Source organism: Taudactylus pleione, unplaced genomic scaffold, assembly GCF_031769625.1.
Source record: "Taudactylus pleione unplaced genomic scaffold, aTauple2 ptg000897l, whole genome shotgun sequence".
NCBI lineage: Eukaryota > Metazoa > Chordata > Amphibia > Anura > Myobatrachidae > Taudactylus > Taudactylus pleione.
The window spans coordinates 741,628-764,937 of record NW_028285298.1 but is presented as its reverse complement, the minus strand read 5'-3'; the positions used below and the strand labels follow the sequence as shown (position 1 = coordinate 764,937).

General features: G+C 45.8%; 1 protein-coding gene across 1 annotated transcript in view; it reads right to left on the bottom strand.

Annotated features, from left to right (window-relative positions):
- The window catches only part of C8G (complement C8 gamma chain), a 32,701-nt gene that overhangs the window by 7,987 nt on the left and 1,404 nt on the right, over window positions 1-23,310 (bottom strand). The window contains exons 2-4 of the mRNA XM_088459195.1: window positions 18,794-18,945; window positions 14,243-14,316; window positions 13,160-13,267 (exon numbers count right to left, since the gene is read on the bottom strand). Of these exons, the coding sequence (XP_088315321.1) occupies window positions 13,160-13,267; window positions 14,243-14,316; window positions 18,794-18,945 (334 nt within the window). The remainder of the gene's footprint in view (window positions 1-13,159; window positions 13,268-14,242; window positions 14,317-18,793; window positions 18,946-23,310) is intronic.

Below are 23,310 nucleotides of genomic sequence, written 5' to 3'. Positions count from 1 at the left end.
CATTTACTAGTGTTTTACCCTTGCATAAGCGGTTATTGGTTCTCAAAGAGTTCCCACTTAATAAAGAGAAAATCATTTTATTTATTGTGTCACTTTACTGTGATGGGACTGGGGACCACCTGCCCCTCTGCTGTGATGTGGAAAAGGAGAAGCGACGTAAACTGTGAAAAATATTACATGTGCAGTACACAAACATATATATATACACACACACATATATGTCACCAGCCACGCCGGGCCCGGGTGAAGGGGGTGTGGTCTAATCACAGGGTGTGGCCTAACCGCGAAGGGGGGTGTTGTGAGCCCCTCAGCCCGGCGCATAGCCAGAGAGGGGCGCGATCAGTTTGATTGATCCCCCCACAGGCATAGGAGACTGCTGCGGCTGCTGCTGTGATGTAAGAGGGAGGTGGGGGTGCGGCGCTGGGCCCCTCCAGCAAGCCTGGGCCCGGGTAATTAGTACCCGCTTCCCCCCCCCCTCTTGGCGCCCCTGCATGTCACACATACAACACACACACACTTACCATACAGCATCTGCAGGTTGGAGATGGAGACTGGACCAGGCACCATGTCAATAAGCCCCGCCCGCTCGTGGCAAAATGCCGTGATTCGCTGGGTTAATTGGGAGGGTGCCACAATCTCCATCAATTTTACACATTTTCTAAAATATTTTTATTTTAAGAGATTTAGAATATTGAGATGGTCAATAAATTAAATAAATGACAATGAAAAGAAAAAGTTTTTTTACTGTTTAGAACTGTGGTTCTTAGCCAGTGTCTATGATCCTATGTTTACTTTGATGATTACTTGAACTTGCAACTCTGCACATTAGGGGTCAGGCTGGAATGAGAAAAGACACAATCGCGTCTGTCTGGAGAGGCCTTACTTGCAGGTAGGGGTGCAGGAATCGGGAAGGAATCGGTATGAAATACCGCCTATTCCCAGCAGCGGCAGCCCGACACTGGAACAGATCCCGGCAGTGGCAGCCCGACAGCGCTGGAAATCCCGATTGTCCCTAGGTAAGTATTAACTAACCTAACCTAACCCTCCCGTAGGGGTGCCTAACCCTAACCCTCCCGTAGGGGTGCCTAACCCTAACCCCCCCCCCAAGTGCCTAAGCCCAATCCCCCCTTCCCCGCTGCCTAAACCCCAGGGGGTGCCTAACCCTAACCTCCCCCGGGGGTGCCTAACCCTAACCTCCCTCCCCAAGTGCCTACCCTAACCTACCCCCTCTAAGTGCCTAACCCTAACCCCCCCTTCCCCACTGCCTAACCCTAAGTCCCCCAGGGGGGTGCCTAACCCTAATCTCCCCCCGGGGGTGCCTAACCCTCCGTCCCCCTAGCCTAACCCTAACCTCCCGGGGGGGTGCCTAACCCTAAGTCCCCCCCAGGAGCACTACACCTAACCCTTACCAGCCGGCTTCCCGATTGCATCCCGGAGGGAGCAGTTGCCTCCCCATGATTTCTGTTGGGTGGGCAAAAACTGTGTTCCCCCCATGTACGTCTTCTCAAAAGTCCTTCATGCGACTTTCTGAAGACATGGTGTCTGTTCTAAACTTGTGAAACTTTTTTAAAATATAGATTGTCTTAGTATAGCTACCAAATGATCTTTAATATTGATTTCCTTACTATACAGATTTGTTTATTTATTTTTAAAAAAAACTGTAAGTGTTCCGTTCAGAAACATTTAATAAATAACCTATAATGATGAGCAACTATTTACTTAACTTTTACCCTGATCTTCGTGTGGTGCGTCCAGTAACAAACATGAGATATAGATAGCAATTTAAATTTATAGCACATACCATAACCAGCGAGGCAGTGACTATAGATTTAAAAATACTCCCAATAAAATGAGAATAGTCTGTCAACGAAATCTGAATAATAACTAAGTTAATGACTATGAATAAGGACAGCAGTCCTTGGCGTTTTGCCCCTGTGGAAATTTTAATTCCTACGCCCCTGCTTGCGGGTACTGAAACAATGGTGCTGATTTGATGAAAGTATCTGATACACTCCCGACGCGTTTTGTTGTGATCTCCCCACATCTTCATCAGATTATATCATCTCTGCAATGGACTTTGCTAAAAGATCCAGTGGAGGAGACTCATAATCTGGTAATTCACAAACATCTTGCCGGGTGTTACTCTAGGTGACCTTAGTGTTTATTATCCTATTGGATTTCCATTTAACACTTCAGTACTCACAATAATGGTGGAATGGTCAATTTGGAGCTGATCTCTTTATACTATTATTATGTCAAAATGTGATTTGAATGCAGTTCCTCTATCTTCAGAGCGTTTTAAATGGAATATGAGCCAACTCCTGTGTTGGGAATTGAGAAAAGAGGTATAATTAGGAAGACAAACTTCTGTACAAGTGAGCAGAATTAACTAGTCATGTTGGAATGTAGATGTTGCATTGGGTGAGCGAACGTGGCGTCGCGCCCGGCAGTGGGTATTGGCATTCTGGCAGACAGTGGGAACTGCACATCATGGCGCGGCAGCTCTCCGTGGCACGCGTAATACGACGCATGCACAGAGGGACTTCTGGGTCATAATCCTGACAGGCAGAGCCGGGAGCCGGCAGCTGTGAACAGTTTTGTGGTCTAAATGGACTGCAAGCTGATCACTGTAAAAAAAAAAAAAAAAAAAAAACATAGTTTAAAAAAAAAATAACTCAAACACTTACCTGCACCCAGGGGTCCGCTGATCGGTGAGCTCCCTCCTCCGGTCATCTGGTCGCCGGGCTCCTGCACTGTGACCCCGGGCAGCTGCGCTATAAACTGGCTTCTCAGTTTACAGCTGACCGGGGTCACAGACCAGGAACCCGGAGACCACCTGACTGGAGAAAAGAACGTACCAATCAGCGGGCAGGTAAGTGCAAGCGGAGGGGCAAGGGGGGTGGAGGGCTAGCTGGCGGTGGAGACACCTCACTGTATTTTTTTGCAAAAAATACAGTGAGAAGAGTGCAGTGAAGATTCGCAGGGACAGAGCTTTCTCACAAGCTCTGTCCCTGCTTGAGAATCTTCATACAGTCCTGCGAAATATCCTAAATTCACAATGCAAATTTAGGCGAAAATATCACACAACAACCGCATTTGAAATGCGGATTGTAGTAAATAGGGGCCTATCTATTAAGCCTTGGAGAAAGATAAAGTGGACGGACCATAAAGTACCAACCAATAAGCTCCTAACTGTCACTTTACAGGCTGCGTTTGAAAAATCACAGGAGCTGATTGGGTGGTACTTTATCTCTGTCCACTTTATTTCTGTCCACTACTTTAAAACTATTTCTATAATTTTTTTTTTTCTTCCAAAAATATAAACTTTATTGACAGACAATTGCAAAGAGGGACACAGACTATCATTATGATGTCATAATGGTGTTTGTCACAGACCTGTACTAAAGCCCTGCCCACTGTACAGACCCCTGTCTTGCTGCGGACTCACTAGACAGTTAGCAGCTATTACTTGGTACTTGGTGTTTGATCATACATCACATCAAGCTAAGAAGGTGAAATGGATTCCTCTGAGGATACTATAGAGGAATCTCTCACTCAGAGTGCGGAGGAACAACAGGTTGTAGATGCCGCTGAAGATCTGGGTAATACTGAAGTGGAGGTGTCTGACTACACCATTGAGGCATGTATCACAGAAGCAGGTGCAGAGGAACATGCCGGGAATAATGAGGTATGTAATGAGATCATTACAGAAGAAACAATGACCCAATGTCTGGGAGATAACGAAACACTGGAACAATACTACGCGCTCAGAGAGCTGACGGCAGAAGCTAATGAGGAGGAATATCTTATAGTGGCCACCAGAAATGGCTCAGTAGAGATAACCATGGTTGGCGGGACGACTGCATACCGCTGGGACCCTCACACAGGCTGCCGACGCATGCAAATGGAATACCTGGCAAGGTGGACGCACAATGAGAGGCCACAAAGTGCCATAGATGAGCCTGGTGGTGATCTGGGGGAAAACACCAGCAATGGAGATAACATCATCCCGGCTGCAGAAACCCAACACCAGGAGGAGGAAACAACATCTATCCCTCATGATGACACCTTAGAGGCCTTAGAACATCATAAGAGAGAGTTAAAGGTGCAAATAAAAGAGAAAAAAGCCGAATTAAAAGAACTCCAGCGGCAAAAGAAGAAAGTCAATCAGAGAATCCGTGAAAAGACCTCATGTTTTGGGTGGATCAGAAGATCTGTGCTGAATATATTCCGCAGGCACAACAGGAACTGAGGTCATAATGATAAGAATTGGTTGGGAACGTCACCTTTTCCCAACAAGAAACAAAGGACAGTCAACATCTATTATTTGCAGACACAGGCTTTCCAGCTTTAGCCATGTATGGACACGCCAACAGAGACTCCCTCCTTCCTATAGATCATGGCTCCAGCAGCCACACCAGTACAGCCAGCCATGGTGACCTCTGAAGGTTACCATGGAGAGTAGATCATTTTTTAAAGATGGACCCACCAGCATCCTGAGAGCGTCTGTGGTAAGTACACTGCTACAGCACTAACAGCACCTGAACTTTATCTTCTTTCCAAATATACTTGTGAGGATTTTGTAGATAATCTAAGCACCAGGCAATTTTTAGAATGTAAGCTCTTACGAGCAGGGCCCTCTACCCTCTTGTGCTTCTCCCTACTTTAGTTTCATCTACTTCTTACTCCCCACTAGGGCACCTAACACTTGGTTGCTTATGCTCTGTTGCTTATTTGGGTGTTATGGTTGCTAATGTAGCAATATATATTATCCATGTCCTGGTCCTGTATTGTATTGTTCTGTAAGTCGCTTGTTTACAATTTCATTATGTACTTTGTAAGGCGCTGCGGAACACTTGTGGCGCCATATAAATAAATGATAATGATAATAATACTATCTGCCGATATGCAGACGAAGTCCCCAAGTAACGAAACGCGCCTGGTGTGCCTTGTATGGTGACTCTATGACGCGTGATGCTGCCGTGAGGAAAAGTGAAAACGAGGCTCGGAACACACACACTGGTCAGCGGACTTCCTGCCGGCTCATTGTTAACAAGAAACACTGTGGAGCCAGCTGGAGAGCGGTGTTTACCTGAGGGCTGTGCCTGACGGGGCCACAGAGGGAGGCCGGCAACTGTACCAGGCTGGTTATGCTGATGTTTTCAAACTTACATGTACATGTTTGATGCTTTTTATTACATAAAATTGTTTATACTCTTTGCCGTGCTCCAATTCATTCCTAGAAATTATATATCTCTTCTATATTTCTATATAAAATCAAGTCCCCGGTTTAGGGGTCTGTCTGCTCATTTGGTCTAATCTCTTGAACCACTGGACGGATTTTGATGGGGGTTTCACTTTTCTATACAGCATTGGTCGTGGAAGGTTTAGGTGTATGAACCATTAATCTGTGGCAAAAGGGAGCCGAGCAGTCACGAGTTAAGTGAAGCAAATCAGAGAAAAGAGAGCATCTGAAACTGAGGCTTGGAAAGAAGCAAATCACAGAAAAAAAACCTGTTGTGCTGTGGGAGTGACTGACTGCTGCTGCAAGTCCAAGGGCTGCGCTCTGATTGGCTCTCTGAGACAGTGAGAGATAATCAGAGATAGCAATGCGCCCTGTTCCTTAGCAGAGAGGGGAGGGAGACAGGGACTAACCAGAGTCATGTCTGAGGCAGACAGAGAGTGAGAGAGCCTCCAATGAACCCATGAAGATGCCCTGATGCAGATACAGTAACCAGGAAGGAGCCAAGGGAGGCATAGCTATCAGGAATTTAATAAAAACAAACCATCGGAACACCATCGAATGATTTCCATTCGAGCGTGGCATACATCGGACCACCACCATCAAATGGTAAAAACACTACCATCAGAACAAAACCATCGGATTCCCATGTCCGTCCCTTCGCTGCACCAGCAGAGGGGCCACACCTCTACCGTAAAGTGCTCCCTCTCCAGCGTGCTGTTCCTGCTCAGCCACATGCCCTCGGTGAACAGTAGGCACCTCCCATGGAAGTCAGCGCTGTTCTCAAACAGGGGCACCACAGCAAGGAAGCTCAACAGGGCAGAGGGGTCAGGGAGGAGGTGTAGGGAAGTAGTGGTGAGTGCAGAGGGGTCAGGGAGGAGGTGTAGGGAAGTAGTGGTGAGTGCAGAGGGGTCAGGGAGTAGGTGTAGGGAAGTAGTGGTGAGTGCAGAGGGGTCAGGGAGGTGGTGTAGGGAAGTAGTGGTGAGTGCAGAGGGGTCAGGGAGGTGGTGTAGGGAAGTAGTGGTGAGTGCGGAGGGGTCAGGGAGGTGGTGTAGGGAAGTAGTGGTGAGTGCGGAGGGGTCAGGGAGGTGGTGTAGGGAAGTAGTGGTGAGTGCGGAGGGGTCAGGGAGGAGGTGTAGGGAAGTAGTGGTGAGTGCGGAGGGGTCAGGGAGGAGGTGTAGGGAAGTAGTGGTGAGTGCGGAGGGGTCAGGGAGGAGGTGTAGGGAAGTAGTGGTGAGTGCGGAGGGGTCAGGGAGGAGGTGTAGGGAAGTAGTGGTGAGTGCGGAGGGGTCAGGGAGGAGGTGTAGGGAAGTAGTGGTGAGTGCGGAGGGGTCAGGGAGGAGGTGTAGGGAAGTAGTGGTGAGTGCGGAGGGGTCAGGGAGGAGGTGTAGGGAAGTAGTGGTGAGTGCGGAGGGGTCAGGGAGGTGGTGTAGGGAAGTAGTGGTGAGTGCAGAGGGGTCAGGGAAGTGGTGTAGGGAAGTAATGGTGAGTGCGGAGGGGTCAGGGAAGTGGTGTAGGGAAGTGGTGGTGAGTGCGGAGGGGTCAGGGAGGTGATGTAGGGAGGTAGTGGTGAGTGCGGAGGGGTCAGGGAGGAGGTGTAGGGAAGTAGTGGTTAGTGCGGAGGGGTCAGGGAGGTGGTGTAGGGAAGTAGTGGTGAGTGCGGAGGGGTCAGGGAGGTGGTGTAGGGAGTGAGTGCGGAGGGGTCAGGGAGGTGATGTAGGGAGGTAGTGGTGAGTGCGGAGGGGTCAGGGAGGAGGTGTAGGGAAGTAGTGGTTAGTGCGGAGGGGTCAGGGAGGTGGTGTAGGGAAGTAGTGGTGAGTGCGGAGGGGTCAGGGAGGTGGTGTAGGGAGGGGTCAGGGAGGTGGTGTAGGGAGGGGTGAGGGAGGTGGGGCAGGGGCTTTGCTCACAGACTTTGGGGCAGACTATGACATATCTGTACCTTTAGCTGCATGTGACATGTATGATAGGTGATGAGTACACCTTAGCCAGACAGACACTGGTCACAGCCAATCAGTATCTGAGTGTGCAGCTCCCCATGATCTCATGCAGCTGGTCATAGAGGGTAGGAGGTAAGAAAGTGCATGAGGGACATGAATGGGGCTGAAACTGCAGGAAGATGGCTCCAGGTAGTAGGTACCTGGTGCATACTTGCCTACTCTCCCAGGACTGTTGGGAGCCTCCCAAAAATCGGGTGCCGCTGCGGCCCAGTAACCCGTGCATGCTGGCACTGGCCCCAGTACATACACTGTCAGCTGCTCAGTTACTAGTACTGACCTCTGCTCTTGCTTCAGGCTGGTTTCATTCATCTCCTCTCCCGGTCGGCTCCTTACTGGCTGATGCTGGGAGGAGGTGTGGCCGTACTGAGCCTGCTGGGACATCCCCGGATCATGGCCACGCCTCCTCCCAGTGTCAGTCAGTGAGGAAAGATGGAGGCGGAGCCGACTAGGAGGACAGATGTGCCTGCCCTGCCCCTGCGCAGCACACTGAGGACGGAGGACAAACCACGGCTGCCTGCAGGGGGAGGGCCGGGCCCCATACCAGCCGCACCTACTGTAGTTACGCCAGTGGTATCTTTTTTTTTTTTTTTTTTACTCAAATTAAATATGTAGTATACTTAGAACATGAAACAAATATATTGATGTCCCTTATTTTGAGAACCTAGACACTGCACCACTGACCATTCTACTGAGCAAAATACCCCAGAATGTCATTATATACAGTACATGTATATACATAGAGAGAGAGAGCTGGGTGTGGTGCAGAATGTCAGTATATACAGTACATGTATATATATATATATATAGAGAGAGAGAGAGCTGGGTGTGATGCAGAATGTCATTATATACAGTACATGTATATATATATATAGAGAGAGAGCTGGGTGTGGTGCAGAATGTCAGTATATACAGTACATGTATATATATATATATAGAGAGAGAGAGCTGGGTGTGGTGCAGAATGTCAGTATATACAGTACATGTATATATATATATATAGAGAGAGAGAGAGAGAGCTGGGTGTGGTGCAGAATGTCAGTATATACAGTACATGTATATATATATATAGAGAGAGAGCTGGGTGTGGTGCAGAATGTCAGTATATACAGTACATGTATGTATATATAGAGAGAGAGCTGGGTGTGGTGCAGAATGTCATTATATACAGTACATGTATATATATATAGAGAGAGAGAGCTGGGTGTGGTGCAGAATGTCAGTATATACAGTATATGTATATATATATAGAGAGAGAGCTGGGTGTGGTGCAGAATGTCAGTATATACAGTACATGTATATATAGAGAGAGAGAGCTGGGTGTGGTGCAGAATGTCAGTATATACAGTACATGTATATAGAGAGAGAGAGAGAGCTGGGTGTGGTGTAGAATGTCAGTATATACAGTACATGTATATATATAGAGAGAGAGAGAGCTGGGTGTGGTGCAGAATGTCAGTATATACAGTACATGTATATATATATATAGAGAGAGAGAGAGCTGGGTGTGGTGCAGAATATCAGTATATACAGTACATGTATATATATATAGAGAGAGAGAGCTGGGTGTGGTGCAGAATGTCAGTATATACAGTACATGTATATATAGAGAGAGAGAGCTGGGTGTGGTGCAGAATGTCAGTATATACAGTACATGTATATAGAGAGAGAGAGAGAGCTGGGTGTGGTGCAGAATGTCAGTATATACAGTACATGTATATATATATAGAGAGAGAGAGAGCTGGGTGTGATGCAGAATGTCATTATATACAGTACATGTATATATATATATATAGAGAGAGAGAGAGCTGGGTGTGGTGCAGAATGTCAGTATATACAGTACATGTATATAGAGAGAGAGAGAGAGCTGGGTGTGGTGTAGAATGTCAGTATATACAGTACATGTATATAGAGAGAGAGAGAGAGCTGGGTGTGGTGTAGAATGTCAGTATATACAGTACATGTATATAGAGAGAGAGAGAGAGCTGGGTGTGGTGCAGAATGTCAGTATATACAGTACATGTATATAGAGAGAGAGAGAGAGCTGGGTGTGGTGTAGAATGTCAGTATATACAGTACATGTATATATATATAGAGAGAGAGAGAGCTGGGTGTGGTGCAGAATGTCAGTATATACAGTACATGTATATATATATATATATAGAGAGAGAGAGAGAGCTGGGTGTGGTGCAGAATATCAGTATATACAGTACATGTATATATATATAGAGAGAGAGAGAGCTGGGTGTGATGCAGAATGTCATTATATACAGTACATGTATATATATATATATATATATATAGAGAGAGAGAGAGAGCTGGGTGTGGTGCAGAATGTCAGTATATACAGTACATGTATATAGAGAGAGAGAGAGAGCTGGGTGTGGTGTAGAATGTCAGTATATACAGTACATGTATATAGAGAGAGAGAGAGAGCTGGGTGTGGTGTAGAATGTCAGTATATACAGTACATGTATATAGAGAGAGAGAGAGAGCTGGGTGTGGTGCAGAATGTCAGTATATACAGTACATGTATATAGAGAGAGAGAGAGAGCTGGGTGTGGTGTAGAATGTCAGTATATACAGTACATGTATATATATAGAGAGAGAGAGAGCTGGGTGTGGTGCAGAATGTCAGTATATACAGTACATGTATATATATATATATATAGAGAGAGAGAGCTGGGTGTGGTGCAGAATATCAGTATATACAGTACATGTATATATATATAGAGAGAGAGAGCTGGGTGTGGTGCAGAATGTCAGTATATACAGTACATGTATATATAGAGAGAGAGAGCTGGGTGTGGTGCAGAATGTCAGTATATACAGTACATGTATATAGAGAGAGAGAGCTGGGTGTGGTGCAGAATGTCAGTATATACAGTACATGTATATATATATATATATATATAGAGAGAGAGAGAGAGAGAGAGCTGGGTGTGATGCAGAATGTCATTATATACAGTACATGTATATATATATATAGAGAGAGAGCTGGGTGTGGTGCAGAATGTCAGTATATACAGTACATGTATATATATAGAGAGAGAGAGAGAGCTGGGTGTGGTGCAGAATGTCAGTATATACAGTACATGTATATATATATATATAGAGAGAGAGAGAGCTGGGTGTGGTGCAGAATGTCAGTATATACAGTACATGTATATAGAGAGAGAGAGAGATGGGTGTGGTGCAGAATGTCAGTATATACAGTACATGTATATATAGAGAGAGAGAGAGAGCTGGGTGTGGTGCAGAATGTCATTATATACAGTACATGTATATATATATATAGAGAGAGAGAGCTGGGTGTGGTGCAGAATGTCAGTATATACAGTACATGTATATATATATAGAGAGAGAGAGAGCTGGGTGTGGTGCAGAATGTCAGTATATACAGTACATGTATATAGAGAGAGAGAGAGCTGGGTGTGGTGCAGAATGTCAGTATATACAGTACATGTATATATATATATAGAGAGAGAGCTGGGTGTGGTGCAGAATGTCATTATATACAGTACATGTATATATATAGAGAGAGAGAGAGCTGGGTGTGGTGCAGAATGTCAGTATATACAGTACATGTATATATATATATATAGAGAGAGAGAGAGCTGGGTGTGGTGCAGAATGTCAGTATATACAGTACATGTATATATATAGAGAGAGAGAGAGCTGGGTGTGGTGCAGAATGTCAGTATATACAGTACATGTATATATATATATAGAGAGAGAGAGAGAGCTGGGTGTGGTGCAGAATGTCATTATATACAGTACATGTATATATATATAGAGAGAGAGAGCTGGGTGTGGTGTAGAATGTCATTATATACAGTACATGTATATATATATAGAGAGAGAGAGAGAGAGCTGGGTGTGGTGCAGAATGTCAGTATATACAGTACATGTATATATATATATATAGAGAGAGCTGGGTGTGGTGCAGAATGTCATTATATACAGTACATGTATATATATATATATATATAGAGAGAGAGAGAGAGAGAGAGAGCTGGGTGTGGTGCAGAATGTCAGTATATACAGTACATGTATATATATATATAGAGAGAGAGAGCTGGGTGTGGTGCAGAATGTCAGTATATACAGTACATGTATATATATATATATAGAGAGAGAGCTGGGTGTGGTGCAGAATGTCAGTATATACAGTACATGTATATATATATAGAGAGAGAGAGCTGGGTGTGGTGCAGAATGTCAGTATATACAGTACATGTATATATATATATATAGAGAGAGAGAGCTGGGTGTGGTGCAGAATATCAGTATATACAGTACATGTATATATATATAGAGAGAGAGAGCTGGGTGTGGTGCAGAATGTCAGTATATATAGTACATGTATATATATAGAGAGAGAGAGCTGGGTGTGGTGCAGAATGTCAGTATATACAGTACATGTATATATATATAGAGAGAGAGAGCTGGGTGTGGTGCAGAATGTCAGTATATACAGTACATGTATATATATAGAGAGAGAGAGAGCTGGGTGTGGTGCAGAATGTCAGTATATACAGTACATGTATATATATATATAGAGAGAGAGAGCTGGGTGTGGTGCAGAATGTCAGTATATACAGTACATGTATATATATATAGAGAGAGAGAGCTGGGTGTGGTGCAGAATGTCAGTATATACAGTACATGTATATATATATAGAGAGAGAGAGAGAGAGCTGGGTGTGGTGCAGAATGTCAGTATATACAGTACATGTATATATATATAGAGAGAGAGAGCTGGGTGTGGTGCAGAATGTCAGTATATACAGTACATGTATATATATATATAGAGAGAGAGAGCTGGGTGTGGTGCAGAATGTCAGTATATACAGTACATGTATATATATATAGAGAGAGAGAGCTGGGTGTGGTGCAGAATGTCAGTATATACAGTACATGTATATATATAGAGAGAGAGAGAGAGCTGGGTGTGGTGCAGAATGTCAGTATATACAGTACATGTATATATATATATATATAGAGAGAGAGAGAGAGAGAGAGAGAGAGAGCTGGGTGTGGTGCAGAATGTCAGTATATACAGTACATGTATATATATATAGAGAGAGAGAGAGAGCTGGGTGTGGTGCAGAATGTCAGTATATACAGTACATGTATATATATAGAGAGAGAGAGAGCTGGGTGTGGTGCAGAATGTCAGTATATACAGTACATGTATATATAGAGAGAGAGAGAGCTGGGTGTGGTGCAGAATGTCAGTATATACAGTACATGTATATATATATAGAGAGAGAGAGAGCTGGGTGTGGTGCAGAATGTCAGTATATACAGTACATGTATATATATATATTATATATATAGAGAGAGAGAGCTGGGTGTGGTGCAGAATGTCAGTATATACAGTACATGTATATATATATATATATATATAGAGAGAGAGAGAGCTGGGTGTGATGCAGAATGTCAGTATATACAGTACATGTATATATATATATAGAGAGAGAGAGCTGGGTGTGGTGTAGAATGTCAGTATATACAGTACATGTATATATATAGAGAGAGAGAGAGCTGGGTGTGGTGCAGAATGTCAGTATATACAGTACATGTATATATATAGAGAGAGAGCTGGGTGTGGTGCAGAATGTCAGTATATACAGTACATGTATATATATAGAGAGAGAGAGAGCTGGGTGTGGTGCAGAATGTCAGTATATACAGTACATGTATATATATATAGAGAGAGAGAGAGCTGGGTGTGGTGCAGAATGTCAGTATATACAGTACATGTATATATATATAGAGAGAGAGAGAGAGCTGGGTGTGGTGCAGAATTTGGCCTCATTAGTAGATGGAGCTGGAAGTGTCTGGCGATGATGTGTGTTGGGCGCTATTTGTGTTGCTGGTTTCTTCATCACCTACTTACAAGTTTGCATATACTGACCGTAGAGTTTAATTGTTATCTTCTTCCTGCGCTGGTAATACAGTATGGCGTAGTTCTGGTAATCTGTCGCTGCCACTACCACTTGAACGTCACCATCGTATCCCCTGACTGTGTGCATAAAGAAAGAAGCGTTAAGTGTGTGTGTGTGTGTCGGTCAGTGTAGGTGTGTGTGTGTCGGTCAGTGTATTTGTAGGTGTGTGTGTCGGTCAGTGTATGTGTAGGTGTGTGTGTGTCGGTCAGTGTATGTGTAGGTGTGTGGGTCGGTCAGTGTATGTGTAGGTTTGTGTGTGTCGGTCAGTGTATGTGTAGGTGTGTGTGTGTGGGTCGGTCAGTGTATGTGTAGGTGTGTGTGTCGGTCAGTGTATGTGTAGGTGTGTGTATGTGTGTCGGTCAGTGTAGGTGTGTGTGTGTGTAGGCGTGTGTGTCGGTTAGTGTATGTGTAGGTGTGTGTCGGTCAGTGTAGGTGTGTGTGTGTCGGTCAGTGTATGTATGTGTATGTGTGTGTCGGTCAGTGTATGTATGTGTAGGTGTGTGTCGGTCAGTGTATGTAGGTGTGTGTGTGTCGGTCAGTGTATGTATGTGTAGGTGTGTGTCGGTCAGTGTATGTATGTGTAGGTGTGTGTCGGTCAGTGTATGTGTAGGCGTGTGTGTGTCGGTCAGTGTATGTGTAGGTGTGTGTCGGTCAGTGTAGGTGTGTGTGTGTCGGTCAGTGTATGTATGTGTAGGTGTGTGTCGGTCAGTGTATGTGTAGGCGTGTGTGTCGGTCAGTGTAGGTGTGTGTGTGTCGGTCAGTGTATGTGTAGGTGTGTGTGTGTCGGCCAGTGTATGTGTAGGTGTGTGTGTGTCGGTCAGTGTATGTGTAGGTGTGTGTATTGGTCAGTGTATGTGTAGGTATGTGTGTGTCGGTCAGTGTATGTGTAGGTGTGTGTCGGTCAGTGTATGTGTAGGTGTGTGTGTCGGTCAGTGTATGTGTAGGTGTGTGTCGGTCAGTGTATGTGTAGGTGTGTGTGTTGGTCAGTGTATGTCAGTGTATGTGTATGTGTGTAAAATCGCACACACACCAAAGTACATGTTTGTACCAACCTTTAAATGAAAGCCTGGCCTTGTCTTTTATGTTTGTCCTATATTCATGTTTAATCTCCCAGCAGATTCCGTCTCTAAGAGAGAACGTAAAAGTCATATTATTGAGTGGTGTCTACACAACTGCTACATCCAGCGACCGGCCTGTTAATGGGTGGATTTAGGGTTGAGTGTACAAGTTTCCATTTGCATATGCAAAGATGCGTCTGTAGACCTCGTCTGTATTTTGAGCTACACGCATCCTGACATAGAGCGCCATCATACGTCTGTAACAAATACAAGACATTCCTCAACTATTCACAAACCGCACTGTCGCCATGTGTAGGTACAGATCACAGATTATAGGGTCAGTAAGTAATGTTTTGTGTAACCCAAACAGATGCACCTGAAAGAGACGCTCTTAACTTGCGACTGTGCTCACTTGTGAAACTCAGGCTGAGGTTATACGGATGCCCAGTGCTTACGTTTGGAATGGACCGTATTGCCAGGACACAATGTTTTACCAGCCAAGGCAAAGTTCCAAAGTAGGCAACCAAGCTAGTGGAGATGCAACGAAAGGCACACATCCACTAGACGATTAAATTGAGCGATTGAACAATAACAATATTGTTATTGTTCGATAATCGTTTGCAGATTGTTTAAAAAAAAAAATTCTAAGACGACCAGCGATGCGGCTCCCGCTGGTCGCTTCGACATCTATCATCGCACAAACATGTTGTACAACATGACGATATCGATGATTGATGTGCCTACACTGTACGACTGCCCATAGCATCGGAGCATACACAGTTCTTATATATGCCCCGGAACGGTGCTCTGTGTCTGACATCTGGGGGGGGGGGAGCTAAGGGACACAGGAGCAGGGGGAGGGGAGAGAACACAGGGCAGCCGGCTGACAGAGCAAGAACCGGGGAGCAGCACACAGCAGTAGGGGTAGAGATGGCATAGAGGAGGGGGCCACAGACGTTAGTGGCCGCGGCGGCGGCGTCAGGGAATCCATAGGGCATGGCAGATGTAAGGGGAAAAGTTTCACTTTTCAGAAAAGCTGACTCCACAAAAAGTCAGGGCCGACGAGAGCTCAATCGGCGTAAAAATATCAGCATTACGTACACTTATGAATGAGGCCCAATATCCCCTCTATATAACAGTCAGTGAATATATCCCAGCTGTCCTGGTTCTCATAGGACAATTCCCGACGCTTGTCTTGTGACCTGTATATTAGATGCTGAATGTATGACCTGTATATTAGATGCTGAATGTGTGACCTGTATATTAGATGCTGAATGTATGACCTGTATATTAGATGCTGAATGTGTGACCTGTATATTAGATGCTGAATGTGTGACCTGTATAATAGATGCTGAATGTGTGACCTGTATAATAGATGCTGAATGTATGACCGGTATATCAGATGCTGAATGTGTGACCTGTTTAATAGATGCTGAATGTATGACCTGTGTAATAGATGCTGAATGTATGACCTGTATATTAGATGCTGAATGTATGACCTGTATATTAGATGCTGAATGTATGTTCTGTATATTAGATGCTGAATGTATGACCTGTATATTAGATGCTGAATGTATGACCTGTATATCAGATGCTGAATGTATAACCTGTTTAATAGATGCTGAATGTATGACCTGTGTAATAGATGCTGAATGTATGACCTGTGTAATAGATGCTGAATGTATGACCTGTATATTAGATGCTGAATGTATGACCTGTATATTAGATGCTGCATGTATAACCTGTATATTAGATACTAAATGCATGACCTGTATAATAGATGCTGAATGCATGACCTGTATAATAGATGCTGAATGCATGACCTGTATATTAGATGCTGAATGTATGACCTGTATAATAGATGCTGAATGTATGACCTGTATATTAGATGCTGAATGTATGACCTGTATATTAGATGCTGCATGTATAACCTGTATATTAGATACTAAATGCATGACCTGTATAATAGATGCTGAATGCATGACCTGTATAATAGATGCTGAATGCATGACCTGTATATTAGATGCTGAATGTATGACCTGTATAATAGATGCTGAATGTATGACCTGTATATTAGATGCTGAATGCATGACCTGTATAATAGATGCTGAATGCATGACCTGTATATTAGATGCTGAATGTATGACCTGTGTAATAGATGCTGAATGTATGACCTGTATATTAGATGCTGAATGTATGACCTGTATATTAGATGCTGCATGTATAACCTGTATATTAGATACTAAATGCATGACCTGTATAATAGATGCTGAATGCATAACCTGTATAATAGATGCTGAATGCATGACCTGTATATTAGATGCTGAATGTATGACCTGTATAATAGATGCTGAATGTATGACCTGTATATTAGATGCTGAATGTATGACCTGTATAATAGATGCTGAATGTATGACCTGTATAATAGATGCTGAATGCATGACCTGTATAATAGATGCTGAATGTATGACCTGTATATTAGATGCTGAATGTATGACCTGTATATGAGATGCTGAATGTATGACCTGTATAATAGATGCTGAATGCATGACCTGTATAATAGATGCTGAATGTATGACCTGTATATTAGATGCTGAATGTATGACCTGTATATGAGATGCTGAATGTATGACCTGTATAATAGATGCTGAATGTATGACCTGTATATTAGATGCTGAATGTATGACCTGTATATTAGATGCTGAATGTGTGACCTGTATATTAGATGCTGAATGTATGACCTGTATATTAGATGCTGAATGTATGTTCTGTATATTAGATGCTGAATGTATGACCTGTATATTAGATGCTGAATGTATGACCTGTATATCAGATGCTGAATGTATAACCTGTTTAATAGATGCTGAATGTATGACCTGTATATTAGATGCTGAATGTGACCTGTATATTAGATGCTGAATGTATGTTCTGTATATTAGATGCTGAATGTATGACCTGTATATTAGATGCTGAATGTATGACCTGTATATTAGATGCTGAATGTGTGATTTGTATATTAGATGCTGAATGTATGGCCTGTATATTAGATGCTGAATGTATGACCTGTATATTAGATGCTGAATGTATGGCCTGTATATTAGATGCTGAATGTGACCTGTATATTAGATGCTGAATGTATGACCTGTATATTAGATGCTGAATGTATGTTCTGTATATTAGATGCTGAATGTATGACCTGTATATTAGATGCTGAATGTATGACCTGTATATTAGATGCTGAATGTATGTTCTGTATATTAGATGCTGAATGTATGACCTGTATATTAGATGCTGAATGTATGACCTGTATATCAGATGCTGAATGTATAACCTGTTTAATAGATGCTGAATGTATGACCTGTATATTAGATGCTGAATGTGACCTGTATATTAGATGCTGAATGTATGACCTGTATATTAGATGCTGAATGTATGGCCTGTATATTAGATGCTGAATGTATGACCTGTATATTAGATGCTGAATGTATGTTCTGTATATTAGATGCTGAATGTATGACCTGTATATTAGATGCTGAATGTATGACCTGTATATTAGATGCTGAATGTATGTTCTGTATATTAGATGCTGAATGTATGACCTGTATATTAGATGCTGAATGTATGACCTGTATATCAGATGCTGAATGTATAACCTGTTTAATAGATGCTGAATGTATGACCTGTGTAATAGATGCTGAATGTATGACCTGTGTAATAGATGCTGAATGTATGACCTGTATATTAGATGCTGAATGTATGACCTGTATATTAGATGCTGCATGTATAACCTGTATATTAGATACTAAATGCATGACCTGTATAATAGATGCTGAATGCATGACCTGTATAATATATGCTGAATGCATGACCTGTATAAGATGCTGAATGTATGACCTGTATAATAGATGCTGAATGCATGACCTGTATAATAGATGCTGAATGTATGACCTGTATATTAGATGCTGAATGTATGACCTGTATATGAGATGCTGAATGTATGACCTGTATAATAGATGCTGAATGTATGACCTGTATATTAGATGCTGAATGTATGACCTGTATATTAGATGCTGAATGTATGGCCTGTATATTAGATGCTGAATGTATGACCTGTATATTAGATGCTGAATGTATGACCTGTATATTAGATGCTGAATGTGTGACCTGTATATTAGATGCTGAATGTGTGACCTGTATATTAGATGCTGAATGTGTGACCTGTATAATAGATGCTGAATGTGTGATTTGTATATTAGATGCTGAATGTATGGCCTGTATATTAGATGCTGAATGTATGACCTGTATATTAGATGCTGAATGTATGGCCTGTATATTAGATGCTGAATGTGACCTGTATATTAGATGCTGAATGTATGGCCTGTATATTAGATGCTGAATGTGTGATTTGTATATTAGATGCTGAATGTATGACCTGTATATTAAATGCTGAATGTAAGACCTGTATATTAGGCTGGGGAAAATGTGCCATTCCTATAAGTAAATATGTAACATTTGGTGGTAAGTAGAGAACCAGAATCTCCTTACAGCTTCCTAAATGTGCTGAGAGCCAACGTCTCCTCATTCTTCCTGTTCTCAGATGGTGTGGCCTGGATTATGGTGGCCTCCACGCGATGGTTATTTGTCTTCAGGTAATTACACTCGGAAGCCACTGAGAGTAGGTACCACTTCCCTGCAAACTGAAAGAACAAGACCTGTGAGTACTACATTCAAAATGCGCATGTTATAATTATAATACACAGTGTGTATTGTATTTTAGCAGATCAGAAATGTATCATGTCTGGAGTCTGACTTGTCAGTTACCATTATGGCATCCTTATAGGTGGAACTAGACATTTGGTAATGGGTGCTGCCAGTTCCAACTCCTCGCCAGAACTTCTGTTACATTGACAGTTTGACACTCTGGGGGAGATGTATTATAGCGGCACGTAACGTTGCGCTCAGGGGCGTTTCTAGAGAGGAGGGGGCCCGTGTGCAGACTCCGACACGGACCCCCTCCTCTCCTCTCCGAGTTGTGCGCGGCCAGTGCCGGAGGTATGGACTCTGGGCACTAGAGTGTGCCCAGAGTCTATAATGTATGCACAGGTCACCGGGAAAATGGCCGTGGCGGCCATCTTCCCTGTACTGCGCATGCGCAAACGACGGGAAAATGACAGCTGCGGCCATTTTCCAGTCGTTTTACAGCGCCGGACCCCCGCGCCGACGTGGGACTCCGGAGAGGTAAGTAATATTATGGGTGCAGGGTGTGCGGTGCGGGGCCCCCCTGGACCCATTATAGATACGCCCCTGGTGCTACTATAACGCTTCCTGATTCGCCTCTTTACTGAGACGACGCAGGAAGCACTGATGATGAGATGTATTGCCCTCTCATTGGCCGGAGTGGGGGAGTGATAACTTTCCCCGTCGGCGATCCCTGCCTGAGTACACGGCGCATCAGCCTAGTGCTGATGAGACGCGTCTCGGCTGGTGCGCACTGAGCATGCGCGGGATCTCGCAAGTGTCACGAGATCCCGCATGCAGCCCTGTCCCTGCTGTGGGGTTAGGGCATCGCCAGGCTGTAGCTGTCGATAGCGACAGCTGCAGCGGGCGGAACGGTCAGGCGAACTGACCGTTCATACATAGCCCTGCCGTTCGGCGCTGTTATCTTGTAGATGGCAGCACTGATAATGACACTAGTGCCCCTGTCATTTACCGCCCAGACCCCCAATCATACATGGGGGAGAAGCGGTATCAGTGCAGATAACACCACTTCGACAGTTAACCTTCTAGAAGATAATAGCTAGAATCTGATTGGTTGCTATGGGAAACATCTCCACTTCTAAAAACTCTCACTTTAGTAAATTTACCCCTAAGGTGGAGGCATGTGGGATTTATGGTGGAGGAGAGGGGACACACTGGGCACAATGTGGGGTTGAGGGGTGCATAAAGGGCACAGGCTGAGAGGGGAGAGACAGTGTTATGTGGGGTCTGGCTTGTGAGGTATTAGGATGTTATTATTATCCATTATTTATACGGCACCACAAGGGGTCCGCAGCGCCTTACAGAACACACAAACAGGAACAGTATGAACAAAACAAGAAAAAAGTGACTTACAGGACAGAACATTGCAGGACATGGACAGGGTGTATAAACATTGCTGCATTAGTGGTCATAGGGCCTGATTCAGCGTGCACTGCTGTTTGCAGATTCCTGATTATCGAGAATCCGCGCGTGCATGTCGACGCAGTGTCCTGGGTTCGCAAGCCGGCCACCCTGAATAAGCTGACGCCGTCCACCATCGCAACCGGTGACCACCAATGGTCGTGATGGTGATGCCAGCCTGAGACCTCCGTCGCAGTGCTGGGATCGCAAATGCAGCAGGGGGTGTCATACAGTGGGTGTCATCATACACCTCCTTCTCATTTGCATTATTTCAAGGATGTAATTGCAATGCTGCCTGCGTGCATAAATCATATATCTATAGCCTGCGTGCAGCTTTGCAATTGTGGTCCTCCCTATGCAGTGCCCCCAGGAGTGGTCCCCCTTATGCAGGCCCCAGTAATGCCCTTTATACAGTGCCCCAGTAGTGGCCCCCGTTATGCAGGCCCCCAGTAGTGACCCCCCCCTATGCAGTGCCCCTTATACAGTGCCCCCTGTAGTGGTCCTCCCTATTCAGTGCCCCAGTAGTGGTCCCCCCTATAAAGTGCCCCTTATACAGTGCCCCCAGCAGTGGTTGTCCTTATACAGTGCCCCTTATGCCCCCAGTTGTAAGCCCCTTATATAGTGCCCCCAGTAGTGTTCCCCCGATGCAGTGCCCCCAGTTGTGGTCTCCCCCCAGTATTGCCCCCAGTAGTGGTCCCCTGATGCAGCGCCTCCAGTAGTGATTCCCCGATGCAGCCCCCCCAGTAGTGGTCCCCCCCCAGTAGTGCCCCCAGTAGTTGTCGTCCCCCAATGCAGTGCCCCCAGTAGTAGTCCCCTCCCCAGTAGTGGTCCCTCGATGCAGTGCCCCCAGTTGTGGTTCCCCCCAGTAGTGCCCCCAGTAGTAGTCCCCTCCCCAGTGTTGGTCCCTCAATGCAGTTCCCCCAGCAGTGGTCCCCCGATGCAGTGCCCCCAGTAGTAGGCTCCCCCCCGTAGTAGTGGTCCCCACCGATGCTGTGCCCCCAGTAGTGGTCGTTGTCCCCAGTACTGCCCCCAGTAATGGTCCCCCCCCCCGATGCAGTGCCCCCCAGCAGCAGTCCCCCCACCCTCATCCAGCAGCAGTGCAGACAAACACACACGTAAGAAAAACAAAACAAAACACTTACCTGAATCCCCGCTCCAGTTCCTTCTCCCACCGGCCCAGTCCTCATCTCCGTCCTCCCGGGCCGGTCCGCTCTGCATTATGGGAGAGAGGTCATGACGTCTCTCCCATTACCCACTGTGGAATCCGGAATATGGAGCTCATGAGTGAGCTCCAGCCCGGCTCCGGCAGTTGGCGAAGCAGCCAATGAGAGTCTGTCTGACTCTCATTGGCTGCTAATTAAAACAAACACACAGCCACCGGAACGCGGCTGTGTGTTTGTTACTTACTGTGTAGTGCTGACTGAACTCTGGGCCTGATTCAGAGCCGGACGCTCTGACCAGAGCGCTGGCTCTGAATCAGGGCCCTCCTACATGAAAATGGAGCGGCCTTATGGACGCTCGCATAGCTGTGGGTGACCACCCACAGCTTATGCGAGCGTCCATGATGATGGTCGCGATGGTCAAGACCATCGCGACCATCGGGCTTGCGACGGAGACCCTGCGGTAGGGTCTCGCTGACGCAAGCCCTGGAGTGATTTTGGCTCTATCAGACATTACTAGTGATGTCAGTGGGGCCGGCTTCAGACAGTAGGCGTTCCCATGGGAACGCCTCCGTCTGGCAGCCATGCCCCCGGCACGCCCACCAAAGGGGGCGTGCTGTCAATCAACATCGACAGCACGCCCCCTTTGGTGCGAGACCCGGAGCGACGGAGAGCCTGTCGCTATCCGGGTCTCGCGCATGCGCACGACGGAGCTCCCTCCGTTGTGCGCATGCGCAGTGGGGCAACATCGACCCACTTGTGAGCGTCCTGCGCTCGCGAGCGGGTCTGAATGACCCCCTCTGTCCGGTCAGCGCTACACTGAGCACGGTATCCTGGACCACGGCCGGCAGCGCCCCCCCTCCATTCCCCGTGCCACCGGTCCGATGGCACCCAGGGCACACGCCCTGCTCGACCCCCCCTTAGTTACGCTTGCTAGAGGGGCCCGGGTCCGGCACCGTCTCTCTCCCTCCCTCCTCCCTCCCTCACAGCAGTGTGTGCTGAGCAGCAGCCGCAAGTTTCCTATGCCAGTGTGAGAGGGAGTGATCACACTGATCGTGCTCCCCCCTGGCTTTGTGTCGGGCTAATGGGCTCACAACGGCCCCCTCCCCAGCACGCGCGGCACGTGTTGTTTTTATTTTTATTTATTAGCTCAAGGGGGTGCGAATAGGCCCTCGGACCCCCACCGTCCCCTGGGCCCTGCCGGGCTCTCTACGCCCCTGCTGGTGAGGAGGGAGGTGTGTGGCACACAGGCCCAGACATTGACGGACGTTGCTGAGCCTGTTTGTGCGGACCACCATTTCTGCTATCTGTTGCCTCCGCTGGACGGGGGGATTCCCCACAGAGGCAGACTGTCCAGCTTTCACCCCTTGTGTCCTGATTGAGAGTTGCTGAGGCGCGAACGGCTTACCATCCTGCACGACCTCCCTGCTTGCGAGTCATTGGAACGTACAGTCCCACAGATAGCCACCGGAGCGGCGCTGGTCACAGGGACCAACATCACACCTACTTGTTTCTATTTGTCTGGGAGTCGCAGGAGCAGTTGGTTCCTAGGGAGACTTTGGAGCTTTGAGTCCACTGGGACAGGTGAGATACTGGACTGCGGGTTTGATCTGGAGACCCCCGCTATTATATTCACCATAACAAGATTTTCGTTAGCTCCACGGCTCCGCTATTTAGGGAGTCACTGTGGAATCGGTATGAAATGCGGCCGGCGGTTCGATTCCCGGCAGCGCCTGGCCAGCG